The sequence below is a fragment of the Phascolarctos cinereus genome, unplaced genomic scaffold (assembly GCF_003287225.1).
Source record: "Phascolarctos cinereus isolate Bilbo 61053 unplaced genomic scaffold, phaCin_HiC Scaffold_2;HRSCAF=192, whole genome shotgun sequence".
In the NCBI taxonomy this organism is placed as follows: Eukaryota; Metazoa; Chordata; class Mammalia; order Diprotodontia; family Phascolarctidae; genus Phascolarctos; species Phascolarctos cinereus.
Window position 1 is genome coordinate 121766325 of NW_027555625.1, and position 21953 is coordinate 121788277.

Genomic DNA, 21953 nt, shown 5'->3' on the forward strand with positions numbered 1-21953 from the left:
TAAGTGCTGCAGATATAAATAGAAGAATAGGATGGCTCCTGCTTTCAGGGAGCTTACATTCTAACGTGGGATGGGTTGTCTCGAGAAATAGTGAGTTTTCCTTCACTGGAGATCTTTGAGCAGAAGCTAGATGACCACGTATTGGAGAAGGGATAAAAAGAATTCCTGTTGAGGTTTGAGTTGGACTAAATGGTCTCTGAGTTCCCATCCAACTTGGAGAGTCCAGAACTTTAAGAAGTAGAGGAACTGGAAGAAACAGGAATAAAAGACTTCCTTCAGTGTCCTTGCCATGGTTATATTTTCCAACCATTTCCATCCTGTTAGAAACTTGCCCTCCATTTTCTACCGTATCTCTCTGATAAATAGACCTTTCACCTCTTCTTGTCTGGTTGCCTCTACATGACTTTCAACAGTCCCCTCAGCATGCCCCATCCCTTTTGGGGGGCCATCTCCTCTTCCCCTCCTCCAGTTCCCCTTTATGTATTGTCTTCTTTTATTAGAATAGAGGACTTTCTTGTTTACTTGTATTTGTTTCTCTGGACTTAGCATAGTGGCTGGCATGCAGTAAAACCTTACATGCTTTATCTATCTAAAAGGGGGCAGTTTTTCTTTTCTGCTTTATCTGCTTTATTTTGGATTTGTGATTACACAGATTTGGGTAATGAGAAATTCAAGGGGTAGGCCACATCAAGCTACAGGATGCAGAATGGAACAGGGAGCGTGCAAAGCAGTTGATGCATTATTATTCCATCCCAGGTTTCTGGACCACCTCAGTCCTGAACACTGGTTGATCTGTGTTATTAGACTTGGTCGTAGGTTCTAAGGAGTCAGAGAAACTTATCTACCTTGCACATGCGGAACACGTTCAGAATCCTAGAATCAAAGTCTTTTGAGCTGAAACCAACTGAATAAGAGATAATCATAGTAATAACAACAATAATGCCTAACACTTATATGCTGTTTACTGATTGCAAAGCACTTTAAAAGTGTGATCTCAGAAGCAAAAATGGACAGCTCTTAACACAAGGCATAGTATTTATTATATAGGCTTTCTTGAAATGGAAATTTATTGTTGTATAATTTGAATCCTTTCTTACGTTCTGCTATGCACGTGGCAATGCTAATGCTTTTTTTCTTTTCTTATTGTGTATTTAAGTTTTAATATTTAAGTTTAAGAGAAAGAAAGAAAGAAAAAGAAAAACTGTTATCTCATTTTATCTTCACGACAACCCTGAAAGGCAGGTGCTATTTCTATGCCCATTTTACAGAGGTGGAAACTGAGTCAGACAGGTGAAATGACTTGAACAGGGTCTCACAACTCGCAAGTGTCTGAGGCCAGATGTGAACTCTGGACTTCCTGACTCAAGGTCCAACACTCTACCTGCTGGGCCATTTTGCCGCCCCTGCACTTAACCGCTGTTGTCCTTAGATAGGAGGAACAATACGGTGTAAACATCATTGGATTTGATATCAGGGAACCTCCTCAGTCCAACCTCAGCTCCAGAATTTATTAGCTGTGTGATTATTATTGGCGAGTCACAACCTCTCTGAACTCGTTTTCTTACAAGGACATCCGTGTGGCAGAGTGATCCTGGAGTCTGGCAGAGCTGGGTTCAAATCTAGTCTCAGATGCTTGCTAGCTGTGTGCTCCCGAGCCTCTGTCTGTCTCTGTTTTCTCAACTATAAAATGACAACAATAATAACCCTGCCTCTAAGGGCTGTTGTGATGATCAAATGAGATATCTGTAAAGCCCTCAGCACAGTGTAAAGCTACTATGTGTAAGCATAGCAGTGCTTGTCCCCTTCCCCATATGGTGGGAGTCACACTACTTGTCCACTGTGGTAGAAGAGCTCTGTGACCTGGAAATGCTACAGAAACATGCTGTTTGACTTCCATGAGGCCTTCGGGTTTTGACATTGTCCAAATTCCCTTTGGTTGATTCTGACACAGTCAAGGGAGGGACCTGTAAATACCCATTGTAGCTTATATTTTGGCCCTGGAAGCATGTCTCAGCCAAAGCTGGGGTTTGACTGTATCTCAGAATGCTTTTCATGTGGTTGGGAGACCAAAGAAGCGGAGCCAGATTGCCTTGAATCTAGTTGTATCATGCCTCAGTGGTTCTGGCTCAGGTTTAAAGGGCATGTTTCTGAAATGCTGATGTCTACAGAATTTGGGGGCAGCGGAAGAAGGAAAGGTCACGTTGCACTATGTGCGAGGCACTGGTCTAAGCACTGGGGATATGAAGAAAGGCCCAAAACAGTCCCTGCTCCCGAGGAACAAGAGTCTGGTGGGGGAGGTGACATGCAACAACCGAGTACATACAAGATAAATATAGGATAAATTGGAGATAATGAACAAAAAGAAGGCACTAGAATTAAGAGGGATAGGGGAAGGCTTTCTGTAGGAGGTGGGATTTTAGCTGGTGCTTGAAGGACGTCAGGGAAGCCAGGAGGTGGAGATGAGGAGGCGGAGAATTCCAGTGCAGGTGTCTGGAGTCTGGAGATGTTTGGCGAACAGCAAACAGATCAATGTTATTAGATCATAGAGTATGGAGGATAGGGTGGGACTAGGTAAGGTGTAAGAAGACTAGAGAGGTAGGAGGGGGCCAGGAAAGAACCCTAGAGATTGTCTAGTCCAAATTCCTCATTTTGTAGATAAGGAAGAGGCCCACCTAAGAGAAGAATGAGTGGCCCAAGATGGCACAGGTAGTAAGCAACAGAACTGAGTCTTAAACCCTAGATCTGGCTCCAAACCTAGAGCCTTTTCCACTATACTACTTGGCTTTTATTATTATTATTTTTTTGTCCTCTGCCATCAGAGAATTTGTACTCATTTTGGGAGGGATGACAGACATTTAAGAAATAATTTAGGAACTTGATCAAGTGAAGATGATATATGGAACAATTTTTGCCCAAGTGCAGAGGAAGGGAATACTCCTTTTGTTAGCCAAGGCATGTCCCGAGCCAGGTCCTGAAGGAAGGGATGGGCCCAGGCTGGTCCAGAGGAACCTGGAGCCATTCCATGAAGGGGTGGAGGAGGACCTGAGCATGAGAGGTGAGATGGGGATGGCATGAGCAAAGAGAGAGAAGCCAAGAGCATGAGGACAGCTGAAACACAGAGGCCCTATAGTGTACCTATGCTCATGAAAAAAGCCATAATTACAAACACCTGAAAACCAGGACATTCTCTTCCAACCCTCCAAGACCAGGTGAATCACTTTCATAGTTGTTGTGGCTGGAAAAAAATCATCAGGGAGAGGCTGACCTTTGGGGGATGTCTGTCTCTCTATTCCCGTTGGGGCCTTTGTTGATTCATATGCACTGCCTATCACCCAGCCTGGACTGGAAGCCTTTTCAGCAGAGCTCCTGCTTCTCTTATGTAGACTTCCAGACCCCAGAGTCACTTTCTCCATGACATGATGAGGCACCGAAGGACTTTAGTGAAGGCATTGTAACAATACAAATACATAATATATATGTGGGTAAGTGACTCAGCATTACCCATACAACATAGGGAAGCAATGGTGAGCCCCACTTGTCTTATCCCTAGAGATCCAGGCCTGCACCCTATTCCCAGCCATGGTGTGGGCATGCTTTATGACTTTGGGTGAATTTTTTTAGTCTGGGCCTTGGAGGTAATAGTCATGTCTCTGTGATACTGTGATATGATACAGGTGAATTAAATAGTACCCTTCAAACCCTTTCATCTCCTTAATGAAAGACAGTATATAATTAGAAACTAGTTACTTTTGTTCCTCTCACTCTTTTTATTTGATCCTTTGCTTAGATATGAAATGCTTTGGTGGAATTGCAGCCTCTCATTTCAACCTGCAAGCCCAGTTGTATGGTTTAAAACAATTCTGGCTGGTCCCTGATGAGATATCAAAATAAATCTGTGTTATAGAAAGTAATGAAGTTCTTCATTGCGGTGTGGGGATGACCTTGGGGTCTCTATGGCTGAATCACTGGAGCCCAACCTCTAGAAGATCTTACCAAAATGAAAAGGCTTCTAGGCCTTTTTTTTTTAGGCCCAGTGACAGCCACTGCATATGTATTGACTAAAATCCCAATTTAGGCTCAGAGACAGACTCATCCCCAAATGATTGGTTATCAGGAGACAGATTTTTTTTTCTTTTCAGCCACAGCAATGGGAATGTGCTTAGTATTTAGGAGAAAGATGGAGTATTTGATCTGTTGTCCAATGACCAACCTATCTAAATGTGAAGGGGTTCATCACTAGAGGGTTGACCACAGCAATGATCAAAAGTCATCTACCAAGGCACAGAGGGGGTATGAACTGTGTCCATAGAAGGTGTAACCACATTGACAAAATCACTGATCTGTGAAAGAGCTAAGTAATGGAACAAGCAAACAAATTCAGCTTTTGAGACACTTCTTATGTTTCTTGGTTTCAACCAGACTTGGATTTTGAGGTGCCCCCAGTTGCTCTACACGAAACCTTCCTAGACTCTTGCCACTCCCATCACTTTTTATTCATGTAGTTCTTCAGTGTTCAGAGCTTCACTGGCTGGTTCAGTCTTGGTGTAGGTGGGTGGGATGAAGATACAGTATTTAATAGATGGGTAGAACTGCATGGGAAGATCTCAGTCAGGTTCAGTTCACCCTCAAATGACTCAATGTCTTCACTTCCTCATTCTTTCTCTGCTTCCAACTCCCACCATTAGGACATGTGGTAAGAATGGATAGTTTCAATCTTGGAAAAAGAGTTTTTCATAAATAATATGATAATGATTATCCAGAACAAAGGATTAATAACATTGGCATTGGTCACTTACTCCATGATGTTAGGGGGACCTGCTAGCAATATTCAAGATATCACTTTTCATCTCTTTGCAAAAATGGCGTTAGGAGTAGTGAAGTCCCCTTTGGGAAGAACTTTCAGCCTCTTGGAACTGTGGATTCCACATGGCATTATCCAAATACTAACGAAGCAGCATTCTCCCCAATCTCCTGTTACTTTAATCTTCCAGGCTACTTGGTAGATAATCCTTTTGTATGGATGGTGGGTGGGTGGGTGGAGGTAGGGATGAGGAGAACTGCTTTTTTTCATCTGGTACCTCAGGGTGTTGGCCATCCTGCTTGTTGAATATTGGTGCCCATATTTGATTACCCTTTCCTAACGTCTTTCCCTGATGCCTCGTGTGATGTAGAAGTGACTCCGGGTTCTCAAGGTCTATGTTGGCCAAGCACAAAGAGGCAAGTCATCCTACCTAGGTGGAAAGGATTCACGTACAGAACCAATGATGAACTATGCATCTGTTATTTGAGCTCCGTCACATTTTTCTTTTAATGGAGAGGTCTATTACCAAACATTTGGCCTCCAGGGGATGGATTTTTGTAGCCACAGTAACTGATGATGACCATTTACTGAGATATGGAGGGGTTTTGAATCTGCATTGGTGGAGAGTGCTTACATTGATGAAATCACATGGCCTTGTAGTATTTAAGCATTTGATGAGCCAATCAGCAAGTGTTCATTAAGTGTCTACTCTGCGCCGGCACTGTAAAGAATTGTCAGATGAGACAGTTACAGTGCTTGGCCTGGGCCATCACCATGGGCATTTCAAGACCAAATGCTTATTAATGTGGATATTGACATTTCCTGCTTTGATGTAAAACTACCCTCTTGGCTATTAAGTCTGGACAATCTGTTGTTGTTCAGTTGCTTTAGCCAACTCTGTCACCCCACTGGGGGTTTTCTTGGCAAAGATGTTGGAGTGGTTTGCTGTTTCCTTCAGTTCATCGTACAGATGAGGGAACTGAGGTAAACATGCTTAAGTGACTTGCCCAGGGTCACACAGCTAGTAAGTATCTGAGGCCAGATTTGAACTCAGATCTTCCTGACTCCAGGCCAGGCACTCTATCCATTGTACCACCTAGGTGCCCCCTGTACAATTCAGTTCCACTTGATTTATTCTAACCCAAGGGGAGCCTGGAGCAGTGAGGCTTAGCAGAACTCTAGGCAAGAAGGTCAGGGAGGTGTCCTCACCTAAGGCTGGACTAGCCCATTGTGAGCTGGGCTAGAGGAGAAACTAGAGACAGCCCAGAGACAGTGCACAGAACAATGGGAATCCTGCTGAGGTGGAGAAGGGAGCACCACCTCAAAGCAGACAATAGCATCAAGGAAGGTCAAAGCATAGGCAAGAGGTCTGAAGCCAGGGAGGGCAGCTGTCCCGACATGGGAAACAGGGGTCTACTTCAGCAAAGTCAAAGGGTAATGACGTGAGGGAGTGTGGCGTCAGGGGCATTCAGGAGCTTTCTAGAAGTGGCCGCATAAGGCGAGAGGCCACAGAGTTCAATGTTCAGTGGAAGGAACACCAAACTTCAAACAGAAGACCTGAGTTCTAGTTCTGGCTCTGCTATTGCTCTCTGTGGCATCTTTAGTGAGTCAACTACTATCTTGGAGCCTCAGTTTCCTCAACTATGAAATGACTAAAAATTCCCATCCTACCAACTAAGTCATTTTGGCTATTAGAAATATCCAAATTAACTACAAAGGACATATGAAGGAAGATGCTATCTGCATCCAAAGAACAGACAAATAGCAGTATGTGTAGAATGATTTTACATATATATGTAAAATCATGTATGTATATCATATATATGTAAATGTATATATATTTGTGTCTAATGGTAGCCATCTGTAGGGCAAGGGGAGGAGAGGGATAAAAAAAAGGAAAAAGAAGAAAGTTACATGATAACTTTATTATATATTTAAAAGGAATAGCAAGTTGTATGGAATAAAGTTGCAATTTCATGTACAATCATTTTTTTTTCTATTCTACTATGTTATGGAAATATTTGCTTTATTTCTTAAGGTTGAAATAAAATAAATTTAGAAATGCTTCCTAAGGTTGTTACGAGCATTCAGTGAAACAATGTACATGAACTTGCTTTGTAAATTATGAAAAATAAGAGAAACGTAAGGAGTTATTATGTTGTATCAATGGGAAGTAAACTGATGGCAAGAATATATTTATTTCACATGATTTTGTTTGAGGGGAACTTTCCCAGATGTTGTGTCTAAAGTTCATATGAAAAAAACCTGGGCTGAATTAAGAGAGGAAGAATTAAGAGGAAGAATGAGAGAGGGATGGATCGCATGGCTGGTCAACCTACATCGAGAATATCCTATTCAGTTAGGGAACTCCAGTGATGAACTGGAGTGTACTTAGAGGAGGATAACTGTCCCGATGGCCCATGAATAATTCACATTACCCTAGCGCTCCCTTTCCCTGTGAAATAGAAACAGGGAGGAGCTCAGAAGCTCATGATTCGGCTGTTATTGTACAAGACACAATAGGATCTTACAGCCTTTAATCCTAGTTCTCTCTTCCTCTTGCTGGTTAGATTCAGTGACCTCCTCATGGGATATTCCAGTATCTCAGATCAGCAACAACAAAGCCCTGATGATATAAGTGAATGACACAGTTTTGAGCCCTCAGTATTCAAGGCTGGGAAAAGAGAGCACCTGGAGTGTGGGGTATAAGGTGTGAACCCAAAGCCAGAGTGTGAGCGAGTATGAGGGCATGGATGACACTGAGGTTCCTTCACACTTAGAGCTTCTATGTTTCTTTGAATCTTAGGTTGCCATTTGGAAATGCCCTATTAGTAGTGATATTTTCTTTAAATGCTAAAGTTGCAACTAGAAGGTTCATTGAAAACATCATTGGTGTGGACTGTTAGGGCAGGAGGATAGGAATCTAGACTCTTCTGTTGGTCTCCAGCTTATGGGTATGTTTCCATTTGGACAGGGCCAGAGCTACGCTGGAACCAGCTCTTGAGAGCTAATTGTTAGATTATCTGTATGAGCATACTAGGAATTGCCCCGGAAATTGGCAAAGACAACAAACCAGGGCTTGCTTTATTATTGTTTTGTTGATTGTCTAGACTTAAGAAAGTACTGGAGAAAATGTTAATAATGCAAATTAAACTTAAAAGTATATTGTGGATACTTTTTTTCCGCCAGAGAGCCAGTTGTTAAACATTTATGAGCACACTACAGCAGGGTTTTATCACTCAGGTGTTTACGATCTTTGCTCAATTTGGGGCATCTGCACTCTATTTGGAGCTTCAGTTGAACATCGCTCCCTCACTATTTCTAAGACCTTGGGTGTATAGAATTCCTAGCTATAGCTCTGAATCTATAACTCAGGTTTTTTTGGTCTATTGAATAGAGAGATATCAAGGGCTATGCTTCTATGGGTCCTGCTGCACAGTAAAGATACTACAGAGCTGGAATTTTAAGTGGATTCATGGCATCAGCCTCAAGCTCACAACCTCCTACTCTGATAGCTTTATTTAGGAAACACACTGCTGAGCTTATGTCAGGTAATGCTCCTGGAGGCCTGAGACTGCTTTCACGTGGTGCAGTAGAATGCATATTGAATGTGGAGTATAGATACCTAGGTTTGAATCTGTGACTCTGCTACTGACTACTATTGTGACTTTGGGCAGGGCATGTTGCCTTTTGGGGCCTCATCTGTGGAATAAGGAGATAGGACTAGGTGATATCAAAAGTCCTTTCTGCTTCAGGGGAACAAAAAGGGTAGCAATTCAGGGAGAGATAGATGGACTTTATATTTTGAAGATGAATTCATTCACTCCATCAATAAATATTTATTAAGTCCTGCACTAAGTGCTGGGGATAGAAATTTAGAAATAAAAACCAGTCCCTGCCCTCAGGGAGCTTACAATCAAATTGGGGAAGACAACGCAGAAAAGAAAGTTGGAAAGGGAAGTGGGAGCATAGTAGAGAAGTCCCAAAGTAGTGCGGTCAGGTAAGAAATGAGATCTGAGCTCAATTCCTTTTTTAAATGGAAGGTTTGGAGTTTATAGCCCCAACCTCCAATCAGAGGGGTATTGATAAGATGGAGTACCAGTGGTGATGGAATCTTGCAGGATGATGAAGTTTTCCCAATAATGAGCTTTCTGGGGCATGGCAGAAAAGTCCTAAAGCCCCAAACAACCAGATAAGGACTAGAAAGCCTTGTGGGTTTTTTCCCCCTCCTAACTGGGAGCTTCCATCTTTACTGAGGTTTAGCCATCTGAAGGGAAAACTTGTTGGTGGTTAGGAGGGAATTCAACATTTATGGCCTCATTCCCAGTGGGGTGAGGAGTAAATTAGGCCTTTTATTTGGGCAAGGTTTTAGGGGACCACAGATACACATGTTTGGGCAGGTATGCAGGCATACCTTGGGTAGCATTTCCACTGGCTCTCACCCTGAAGGAAAGGAGAAGCACCCATGAGAATGTTCTCCCTGGATGTGCATGTGCAAGCTAATGTAGGGGAAGAGACCACAAGTCAGTTCTCCATTAATTGAAAGCACGTTTCTGAATCTTACAGAACATGTTGTTAAATGAACTGTGGTTCTTGGCATTAATTGCCTATAAAAATTGAGCACATAAACTGCCCACTGGGAAACTCCTATTTACATGGGACTGTGAGGCAAGACTCGACAATATTTGGCTTTGAGCAACACTGGAACAAGTCAAGTTTGGAAAATTGTATTCCCCATTCGTAATGTTCACCATAGACATCTCTAAGCCATTCCTGTAGTAATACAAATGTTAATATGTAACATGTATAAATTTGCATTGGAATTGCCAAGGAGGTATGTGATACTTTCCCAGAATGCATCATCACTGATGTAGAACTGGGAGACTGAGAGAGTTTGCTTGGAGAATTCTGGGAGAAAGACTGGAAAGAGAGAAGTAAAGATGATTATATGGTGTTCTCCACCTTGGCACCATGTAAGGAGACGGCAAATGCTCAGATGTAGCTTTTCCCTTTAGAAAGATGATAACAAACAGCTGAACTGCAGGGGCTGAGGCCGATGAAGGTGTTTGTTGCATTGATTAAGGACAATGGTTGGTGAAATAATCCAAGCACCCCTCAGAGACATTACCCTCCTCCTCTTCATCTGAGGTGAGGAAAGATGCTGTGCTTTTAAGGGAGCAATTCCTCTGAGGCTTATCTCTCCATTCTTCCCACAAGAGAGAAGGAATCCAAGCAGAAAAAGTAATTTTCTGCTTCTGTAGTCAAAAGCACTTGGCACTGGCCACTGTTGTAGCCAACAAACTGTGCCCATTTGCCCTTTTGCTTTCCCTCCTGTTAATGGGTTATCTGTTTCCTTTTATTTAAAAGAAATCAGTGGCCACAAACCCTTGTTTCTTCATCAACGCTAATACCATGGGTAGAGATTGCGGAGTCTGGTCAATCTGTGAAAAGAGGGAGATGCGTCCAGCCTCTCCTGAGAGGCCTGCATGTGGGCAGATGGCAGAGTAATGATAACAAACTTCTGAGAGCATTCTGTGATTATATTCATTAGCCAGCTTACAGTTGATTTATAGGCAAGAGTGTAAACAGAGTTGACAAGAGTCTTATGTCATGGTTATGGTCTGCATCTTTGGAAGGAACTTCCAAATCAATAGCATTATGGATCCATTTAAGTATTTAAGTCAACCATAAAAGTTCAGGGGCTGAAAGGAATGAACAGAGTTAACCACTGTCTGCTTACAGGTATGGAGGTGGTGGTAATGGTAACAGAGTCAAGATAAACACTTTGTAATTATTACAGGGCCTTACCTGTATCTCGGATATGTTGCAAACAATGGTTTACACTTCTAGGGTACTTTATAGTTTACAAGTACTTTATTCACAATTATTCTGCAAGATAGCCAAATATTCATGCCCCCATTTCACAGATGTGGAGTCTGAGACTAAAGGAAGTGATGTATTTGGCCCTGGTCACACAGTAAGTGAGAAAGCAAGGGTATGAATCCAGTCTTCTACTCCAAGTGTAGTCCTCTTTCCACTACAGGATTTGAGAAAAACAATGATCAAAAGCTGGGCTATGGGTATAGTAACGCTGACTTCTGTATTTAATTGAAAATGAGAGTCCAAGATGTAGTAGAGTGGCAAGGAGGGATTGTAGAGTAGAAGATGTTTGGGTTCATATCCTAGTATTTAAGTCCCTATGTGACCCTAAGTAAGTTACTTATTGAACCTGGGTCTGTTTCCTCATCTATAAAATAAAGGTGTCAGTGATGTTTAAGGTTTTTTCCAGCTTGAAATTTATTATCATACAGTGTTCAGGGTTATCTTAAAGGCACATTGAATCAAAGAGATTGGCTTCCACTCCCATTCCCACACTCTTCCAAGGAAGTTGTATCTGGTTAGTGGGTCAGAGAAACAAGGTGACTTTCCCAGCTGGGAAGAAGAAAGAGAAGGAGAAGGAGGAGAAGAACTGAGACTCTCATACACACAACCAACCCATAACTTTCCACACACCTTAATAAGGCAAAAGTAGTGGGATTGCCCTTCCCTTCACCCATAAAGTATCATTCCTTCAACTGTACTTGACATATTTTAACATCTTCTCCCATCCTTTCCCCCTTCAGGGCTATTCCTGAAAACAATAATTCTCATTTTGATAGCCCTTCAAGTTTTACCAAGTGATCTCACTACCCCCACAGGTACAAAACTCATCACATTTCACCAGTTAATGGTCAGCCCTTTCCAGTGAACTTCCCTGAACTCAGCTACACTGGGCCTCTCATGACAGACACAGTCTGCCACCCGGCCTGTACTGGAAGAGTTTCTAGCTTCAGGGGATCTGCTGAATTTAGATTCCACTGAAAGAGCCTTTGAGAATCCAGGGTCACCTCTGCCTCAGGAAGAGGGAGGCATCAGAGGAGGACTTTGATGGAGGGTTGTGTAAACAGTCAACACAACAAGGAGACAAGAAGGCCAGGAAAGCTGAAGTTAGTCACTTTCAACAATAAATCCACAAAGAATGACTCCAGGAACTCTACAGGAAAGAGTCTTGAGATCTTTATTGGAATCTAATCTTCATAGAATGTGAAGTACATAGAACATGTGGAGAAACCATTGTAAACAACTGGCCCAAAGTTGAAGAAATAACTATCTTCTGCCATAAAATGCATGATATGCAAGTTAAATCTGTTGCCCTTCTAAGGTCTGGTTTCTAAGCTACTGTTTTTAGAATGAGAGTAGGCAGCAAGTTCAGAAAATATACTGTACAAGGGTTCTTGAAACTATTCACTGTCACAACCACTTAGAGATAATTTTTTTAAAAGTCATTATTTCTTCTCCAAAGACCAGTTCTCCCAGTGGTGAGCACTAGACTGAGACATCCAGAACTCGAAATCCCAGCCACAGACCATGAATGCTCATTTCTTTGTCAGAAATATAATGATAAATTGGAGCACCAAAATGAGTCAAGAGAACTTAGATGCTGTCTGCTAGTGGCTGTCGGTGCACGGAGGCTCTTTTGCCATCAGACTTAGCGGTCAGCTGCACCCTTGGATTAGACAGAAGCATTGGACGCAGAATGTAGTGACTATGCAATCTGTTTCTGGTGATGAACTGTGTGATTAGGCTGTTAATAGTGAACACAATCACTTTCGTCAGTGCACCAAGCATACAGGAGACTGGAGATTGTCTTTTTGTGTGGCTACCTGTCCTCATATCCTCTTAGTCAGATGTCACTCTAGATGCTATAAAAACATGAGAAAGAGTGAGGGGTATGGAAGAGTGAGCTGCCACCACCGTTAAGTGCTTCTCCGGTTTGTCCCTGGTAAGAACACTGCAAACAGTGGGCAAATCATACCAGAAAAATAACCATGGCTGTGTACCTATGCATGCTCTTTATAATAGACTTACTTTAAAGCACAATTGATATTTTGGATTTCCTCAATATGTGGTTTGTGAACCACTAAGAGTCCGTGGGGTAGTCTCTTGTGGTACTGACATTTTTAAACTATGGCACTGTCTATGATCTTATTCCAGATTAAATAAAAGTAGTACTTATTAGTGTCTCTTTAAAAGCACTGCGGTTTCTTCCCAGTCATTCTCACGAACATCCTTCTCCAGTGGTAAATGGGATTGGTCCAGGGCAGATAGAACAAAGTCTCTCTAAAAGGGCTCCCAAGCCATCATTTTGGAGTTAGGCGTATATTTGATATTACAATAGACCTACGCTTTTATTGAATCTCCTTCTGAGGCAGACTGCAGCACCTCGAGACCATGCTGGCAGCCTTCAATAGTTTCTGTGACCAAAAGGAGTTATCATGTGGTGGCCAGCCTTCTGGCAATGAGACTCTTTAGACTAAGCCAGGCTGGTCCTTGGATATGGACACAACCTGTTACTGAGTCAATGCTTGAATTCTTTTCATCTTGGTAAAACCTGACGGATCTTGGATTCTGCTGGCCTAGCCTTTGAGGACCCAGAATCACCTCTGTAGTAGGAAAGCATCCTGAAGGACATTAGAGTGGAGAGGATGGAATATGTTAAGGATGGAATGAATATTGCCTATGACATGCCAACACTCACTACTATTTTGGTAGTTTTTTATTTTTTGTTTTTGTTTTTGTTTTTTTTGGTTGTTTTGTTTTTGTTTTGTTTTGTTTTTTTAAGGGAGGGATAGGTTTGTGAGAGCAGGAAGGGGGTCCAGGATAACTTGGTCTTTGTGGCTGCCTTGCTTATTATCTTTCCTTGTCAGGCTTTGAGCTTGCTTATTTCACTATAAAGCAAGCCAGAATCACCAGGTAGATCATAACAGATTGGTCTAAAGAGACCTTAAGGCCAGCTCCTGTCTCTGTCCCAAATTCACAATGCTTGAGGGCACATAATTCCATTATTAATTGCTCCATCACCCTCAAGTGAATATCAGTTGCGTCTTTTTCCTCTAGAGGCTCCAGCTTGTTGGCTGTGTGGGTGGCATTCACACAGTTGCTGATGAAGATAGCCTTTGTTACATTGGACTCAGCACACCCGACATAATGGATTTCGTCAGGGAACAGTTGGTAATGGGCCTCATAGTAGCTATTGCCCTCCTCCCCAAAGTCAATGGAAAGCTTTCTGCCTTGCCTGATGAAAGCCCCCTGAAGTCTCTTGGGTGGCTGGGCTGTGGTTGGGTTAGCCCGATTGGTTTGCAGGCTTTTTCTATTTGACTTGTTCCTCTGCCTTGTACCTTTGGCCTTGACCAAGGAGAGATCACTAATGAGTAAGGCAAAGAAAATGGCTGTCCACCAACTCCCCAGAGGTCTCCTCATTGTATAAAAACCTGAAAGTACAAAAAAGTCATAGTTAATTTTCCTTAATCTTGTAAACTATGAGATATTCCCTCCCAGCAGTGGAAAGAGCTAGATTAGTAATTTCAGAACATAGCATAGGGCCCTGGATGTAGGCACTTAATAAATATTTTTATGTTATTAAAATATTAATTGATTGTACTATAATGAGTATGATTTAATGGAAAGTTTCCAAAACTTGGAGTCATGTGCAACACCACTGTAGTTGAGATCGGAGACTGTTTTAGAAAAGCAGAGAAAAGTTTTATTTGCTTTCTCGCGAGAAAGGACTCAGCCTCCACGTCACTCAGAATAGCAAGTGGAGGAGGGTGGACAAGAACAAAGACTATATACAGTTTTGAGACCCTGCACCTCTTCCCTTACCTACACTTCCCCTACTCCTGATTGGTCAGTAAGTAGGGTGCACAATCTATTCTAAAGGATCTGTCTAGGAGCAACAGAATTCTGCCTGCTTTATCCAGATACAGAGTTTTACAACATTCTTTTAACAACCACTTACAAAGTCAGGGTGCTAAAGGGGAAAAAGGTCAAGCAGAGAAGGATGCCTGCAACTTAGATAGCAGGATGTGCTGGGATGCCACCGGGGGCAAAGGCAAAAACTTTTGCTCAACAAGCAAATGTTAATGTAGATTTCAAGTCGTTTGTCCCCCCTCTTCCTTAACCCTTGAGTAGACTTCGCTCATCCCTCACAGAGTTAAAAGACTTAGGTGGAACTTCTGGGTGGCACAGCGGATGAAGAGCCATACCTGGAGTCAGGAAGACCTGAGTTCCAGTCCAGTCTCAAATGCTTACTACTTGTGTGACCCTGGGCAAGTCCCTCAACCTGGGTTGCCTCGGGAAAAAAAAAAAGACTTAGATTCAAGTATGGGCTCTGCTGCTTCTAGCCACCTCTGATCTCTCCCCTTGCCTACTTGAATTCCTATACTGTATTGAACTTATTTGTGCAAATAATAATAGCTGTCATTTGTATAGTGATTGCTGTGTGCCAGGCACTGTGCTAAGTGCTTTATAATTATTATCTCCTTTGATCCTCACAACAATCTTTTGACCTAGGTACTATTATTATGTCCATTTTACAGATGAGGAAACAAAGGCTGGCAGAAGTAACAAAGGCTGACAGAAGTGACATGACTTGTCCAGGTGACTCACACAGAGGCTGGATTTGAACTCAGGTCTTCCTGACTCCAGGTTGGGCTACCCCGCTATCACCAGTATGATATAAACTCCTTAAGGGCAGCTTCTTTTTCATTTTTGACTTTGTGTCCCTAGAGTTGTATGCAGGGCCTTGCACATAGTAGGTGCTTAATAAACATTTGTTGACTAGAACTGAATGCGATCACGGGCAAATCACTTCAAACCAGAGCATCAACTTCCTCATTTGTAAAATGGGGAGTAGAACACCTGCCTTGCCTGGTTGTTGTGAGAGGAGAGCTTTGGCGGGCTTAAACTGATCTCAAAATGTGAACGATCCTGTCTGTGCTGGCTAATGTGGATGGAGTGAGAAATGAGTTAGGCGGAGGCTCTGCTGAAGCTTGGCCGCTGTTTTCCTCTTTCTAAAGGGCATTCTTCATGGCCTGAGTGGAAGACAAAGGTAGATAAAAATGCTATTCTGAAACATTGTGTAACTATGGAATAGCAACTAGGGTGGTTATTGTTTGTCCTTCGTTCTCAAGGAGGACCCCATGACATCAGGGAGGTGATGCCAGTGAATCGGATTTAAGTGAGGCAGGGCTGTGCAAAGTCACCAGAATCACTTTCTCCTCCAGAGCCATCTGGGTCCAGTGGCCAGGATGACTGGAGATGCCTTGATGCAGCAGAGACCTTGGCCTTTTTAAGATAAGGTCTTTCCCAGATCTCAGTTTGTCTGAGGCAACACCCATTCAGTGATTAAGTCTTGGTAAGAAAAGAGGCAAAAAATGGCCTCTTTTACCTAGTCAAAAAAAAAAATCAATCTAGGAGAGGAAGACCCTTAGGGTTTCTGGCCAAAACAGAAACAACTGCTATTTACATTCACTCTGAGCCATCAGAACCCAAACTCTAAGCAAGGTAGGCTTGGGCTGGGACCTATTGTTGGCCCATCAGTGAGAGTTAGAGTGATTTAGGTTTAAGTCACGGTCCTTAAAAAAAGAAATCTAGCCCCTAAACTCCAAGATATCTTGCAAGGTTTCTTCACTCAAAATTTATATTTCTTTGAGCAGAGCACTTGCAGGTAAGTGTATGCTACCCTATGTGGACAGAGGGAGAGAAGAAAGCAGGGAGGGAGAGAAGGGAAGGAGTGAAGGAAGGAAGGAAGGAAGGAGCTGCATTGCCCAACTAGAACTAGACAGTTGGGTCCCCAGTGGAACAGCTCCTACTGCTCATGGATTGTTGTATTTAATCCTAGAGACAACAGGAAGCCACTCGAGTTTACTGAATGTGTGAGTGACTGAGGTTGGGAGTTGACGTGGTTGGACCTGCACATTAGGAAAATCACTCAAGTGGCTGAATGGAGGACGGATTGAAGCAGTGGGAGACTTGAGGCAGGCAGACCCAGCCAGTTATTGCAATAGTCCAGGTATGAGGTAGTGAAGGCCTGCACCGGAGTGGTGACAGGGTCAGAGGAGAGAAGGGGGCTTATTGGAGAGATGTTGCAAAGGTGAAATCACCAGGCTTGGTAACAGCTTGGATGTGGGGGGTGAGAGATGATGAGGAGTCCAGGATGACTCTTAGGTTGTGAGCCTGAGGGACTGGAAGGGTCGTTTTGCCTTCTGCAGTAATACCAATAATTCCCAGGTTATTAGGACCTGCCGGAATATGTCCTCCACTGGCATAGCCCTCAAGAACACAAGGGTCATCTCTGCATCACTGTCAGGCATTGAAAGAGGACTTTAGGGGAGGTAATACATACCCCAGGCAGGTTATTCCATAGGATGGCCCACTTCTATTTTTTGAATAAATAGGGAATAAATACCAACATACGCTATCCACTGGAATCACTTTGCAGCCTAAGTTCTATGGCAAAATGTGCAGCTGGTTCTCAAGATAAAAAATAAAGTAAGCACATGTGAACATTGAGAAGGAAACACCAGTGGACTAATTTTAAGGAATACTTAGAATCACAGAATCTCAGAGTTGAAAGGGACCTTAGAAGTCATTTAGTCTAAGCTTCATCTGAACAGGAAACCTGTCTACAATACAATAGGGTAATACAGTGGAAAGAGACTGACCTTGGAGTCAAAGAATGTGGGGTTCAAATCCTGCCTCTGACATGTACCTTGACATGTATGACCTCAGGCAAGTCACTTAACCTCCCTAGGCCTGAATTTCCTCATCTGTAAAATGAGAGGTTTGAACTAGATGACCCCTGAGGTCTTTTTGAGCTCTATCTGTATGATACTATGATCTCCAGCAAGGGGGCCTCCAGATTCTGGGTAAAAACCTCCATTAGAAATTGAAGACTTTTTGCCCACCTCCTCATTATTACGTCCACCCCCTCATTGATTATTAACCAATTAGAGTTGATTTCTACCCTCAGGGAAACCCCCTTTTCCAAGAGGCTTTTAAGCATTCAATGTTCTGTGTGGAGTGTGGTCTTCAGTTTCTGAGAGAACCGCTGATCTCAATTTACTGATTATTTGCTAGCCATAATTAATAAATTGATTATTAAATACCCAGGAAAAAAAGACATCCATTAGCAGGGGAATTAACTGTCTCTCACTATGGCTCCTTCCACTTTCAGATAGCCTTACTTACTAGAAAATAGAATTTAAGCTCCTTGAGGGCAAGGACTGTTTCATTTTTGTCTTGTGTTCCTAACATCTAGCCTTATACATGGCACATATTGAGTAATTGTTTAATTTAATTGAGCTGAAATCTCTCTCTGCAACTTCTACTCATTACTTCTCTCTTCCACATAATAATCTTTGAATATTTGTACACAGCTCTTATGATCTCTCCTGCCCCCTAAGTCTTCTCTTTGCCATGCTATTATCCTCTTTTCTTTCAACTGATTTCCTCATGGCATGGACTACATTCTTTCTACCATCTTGTTCTCATTCCTCTTGTTGAGTCCCAACTTGTCAATGTCCTTCTTAAAATGGATACCACTGATATGTGTGGGCAAGGAGAAGGTAAATCCTTCCTGAGAATAGCTACAGAGCATCAGAATTCAGCTGCCACCTCGTGAATGGGCCATTTCCCCCCATACCTCTAGCTTTATTTTTAGCCAGCTATAGCCACCATTAAAGAATATGTTGTTCAGTTGTTTCAGTCCATCTGGATTTTCTTAGCAAAGATACTGCAGTAGTTTGCCATTTTCTTCTCCAGCTCATTTTATAGATGAGAAAATGGAGCTAAACAGGGTTAAGTGACTTGCCAAGGGTAACAGATTTGAACTCACGAACATATCATCCTGATTCCAAGCCCAGTGTCCTGTCCACAGAGCTACCTACCTTCCCTTCATTAAGAACATACAAGATTTTCGTGCTACTTATTAGAAACCAGGACCACAATCCATTGAACATAAGGTTATAGCAGAGTCATGTTTCTTATAAAATGCTGAGGTCCTGGAGGGTGGAAGTCCGCTACTGTGTTTGGTGATTCTTCCTTTTGTGGAATGCCTGTGTGTTTCTTCCTGGGCCAGTATTTTGTATTCTGGCAAAATGGAAACATGGCTGATATTTAGCAAACTGCATCACAGAACTCCAAAGTTGGGCTTGATTTATCTGTGTTGGACTGGAGATATCTAGTTGATGTACCCAGGGTTAATGATGGCTAGTGAGGATTGACCTCAGATAAGTCAGTAGACATTTGAGAAAGTGTTTTCTCTCTAAGTTCTTCCCTGTGTTTACTAATGGAGGGAGAAGCTAGAGTTTATCAACAGCATTCAGCCTCCCCGCCTTGGTTTTGCCTTGGTTCATTGCATTCATTTCCATTCCAATCCGTTTGACTCATGAGAATACACATAAATGTCAGTTCTCTTGAAGTATTTACCAAGGGGCTTCAAACCTCTAATCAAGGTGAAAACTGACTGGATGTCTATAGACCAAGACATGAAAATTACTTTCATGTACCTCAGAAAAGATGAAATAGGCGGTCACACCCCACATAATGATTCTGCACCCACTCGGCAGGATAAATATTAATAATGAGATAATTGACCCATTATACAACCATTTGCATAAAAAACTTCCAGGAGAATTTAAAAGTAAGCCTTTTTCAAGTACAAGGACTTGGGGAAAAAAAAAAAGAAAAACAGCCAAAGGACCATTTTTTCCCCCAATAGCTGAAAACACAAATACAGATCCACTTCCCAGAGGATTATTGCACTTTTTCAGAAGAGAACAAAAGGCTCTCACCAACCTAGTTGTCAGTTATGGGTAGTAAGAACTGAAACTGAAGCACTCTGTGGTTTTCTCCAAAGGGAGAGAATCCATTTGAAACAAGCAATAAGCCTCTGGAGCATATAGGATAGATTGATAGAACCTCAGAGCTTATAGGAACCTCAGCAACCCTCTAGTCCAACCCATCCCTGCACAGGAATCCTTTCTCTGAGATCCCTGATGGGAGATCATCTAACCTCTCCTTAAAGATCTCCAGAGAAAGGGAATTCTTTACCTTCCAAGGCAATCCAGAGTGCTTTAGGACAAGTTAGGAAATTTTTCTACATATAGAACCAAAATCAGCAAACTTCTACCTTGTTGCTTGCCCTTCCCTTTGGGGCCAAGCAAAACAAACTGATTTATTTTTCCATATCACAGCCCTAGAAATGGTTGATGATGGCTAGCCTGTCTCTCTAGAACCTTCTCCTTTTACACTAAACATCCCTACTTCTTCAAAGGATTTTTGAATAACGTAGTTTTATGTCACCTCAAATTCCTCCTCAAACAGCTTTACCTATATTTCAATTTGTTAATACCCTTACTCAAACATTGCCAGAGCTACATATAATCTTCTGACTATGGTTTGACCAGAACAGAAAACAGTGCAACTATGATCTTCATTCTGGATACCATCCCTCCATCTGGCAACAGAGCCTGAGATTGCCTTAGCCTTTTGGGATACCAGGTAGTCCTGTTGCCAATCTCTAGGTTTGTTACCACTTACCTTTTATTTGTTGTTGTAACAGGTTGCCTTGGGAGCCAGAAGAAGTAAAATTCTCCCCACAGAACTGGTTCATTATCAGTTGCAACTCAACAACTATATAGCAGGAGAAGGAGGTGGCACTGATACTCATCTCCAAATATGGTATGCTATTATTCACTTCCTAGTAGTACCAATCCGGAAGTCTCTAGGTGGTTCCCTATTTGTCCAGACTCCAGATGGACATTCTCATTACTTCCTCTTTGAAGACTATGAGATTTGTATGAACTTTAGCATGTGTCAAGAGAAAAATGCATCTCATATTTCAATCTCCTTCATGGAAGTAAGAATAAGAATAGTTAAAAGAAAATACTTTCCCCATTAATTCCTCAAGCAGGTTATTATTTTAAAATTGCTGTTGAATGACCAGGTTGTGTTAGGACTTAGGGCCACTTATAAAGGGCCATTGGATATTTACCAGGCAGTCTATGTGGTCACCAGTTAGTTCTTTAACCACTTTGGGAGGGTCAGGAGAGCCTACTGTCCCTGGAAACTTCCCAGTGGTCTGGTTTGGGGCACAGCAGGCAGCACTAACATTGCCATCAAAAGACTTGGGTTTGAATCCCAGACCCTGGGCAAGTCACTTAACCTTATTTGCCTTAATTTCCTCAACTGCAAAATGAGCTGGAGAAGGAAATGATAAACCACTCCAGTATCTTTGCCAAGAAAACCCCACATGGGGTCACCAGGAGTCAAACACAACTGAACAATTGCAAACCTACATGACATGGAACAAATAACTTCTCATCTCTGGGTCTTCCTTCCTTCATCTATAAAATTATTTTTAAAAATAGCATTTACAAAGCACTTTCAGGATTTGCAAAATGCTTTACAAATGTGATTTCATTTAATTCTAACAACAGCTGTGTTAGATGCTACTACTATTCCCATTTTTCAGATGAGACAGATGGAGCATCAATGCCTTGCTCAGGTACTATATCACACAGCTGGTGAGACCTGATCTGAACTACTGAGATATTCTCTGGGGTCAGATTTGACCTCAGATCTTCCTGACTCCATGGCCAACTCTCTCTATCCATTGTACCACCTAGCTGCCTCTTTGAAGATTTCCAAGATTGCTCCCAACTTTAAATCTGATCCTTCTATGATGTTGCCAGAATGAAAACCTTATAATTACTCCTCCATTCCAGGTCAGTTGCCCATGCTCCACTTTATTCTCTCTTGTGAGCCCCATGGCTTGATTTACCTGTCTGCATGGTTGTCTGGTCCAGCTTTTTGACCTGGGCTCCCCTCCTCTTAAGCTAACTGTGGGATGTGAATCAATTTCCCACTTTTTCTCTTTCCTGCTACCTGTAAAACAACCACATAACTATTTTCAAGGTTTTCTAAATGTTCTGGCTGCTATGTAACTACAAGGAAACAGGGGCTTAAAATATCTCACCCCACCTCTGAACCCCCCCAAAGAAAAAAGAAATCTTAAACACCTAATAATTATTGTCATCTCCTCTGATTGACAATGATTATCATAGGTTTTCTAAGACTTCTATCCCCAGTGATACTTCCAGATCTTATAAAGCAGCAATCACCAAAACTATTTGGTATGAGTTAAAAAAAAGAATAAATCCATGGAAACAATGAGATAAGGAAGAATTAGAAATAATTGAACTCAATAATTCAGTGTTCAGTAAATTCAAGAGTATAAATTACATTAGGAAGAACTTACCATTTGACA

General features: G+C 42.1%; 1 protein-coding gene across 1 annotated transcript; it reads right to left on the minus strand.

The window, feature by feature from the left end:
• Positions 1-11726: 11726 nt before the first annotated feature.
• Positions 11727-20328, minus strand: PRND (prion like protein doppel). The gene is made up of 2 exons (XM_020985514.2): positions 20225-20328; positions 11727-14112 (listed from the first exon to the last, which is right to left on the minus strand). The coding sequence occupies exons 1-2, from the start codon at positions 20295-20297 to the stop codon at positions 13562-13564; spliced, it is 624 nt and encodes a 207-aa protein (XP_020841173.1). The 5' UTR covers positions 20298-20328; the 3' UTR covers positions 11727-13561.
• Positions 20329-21953: the final 1625 nt, after the last annotated feature.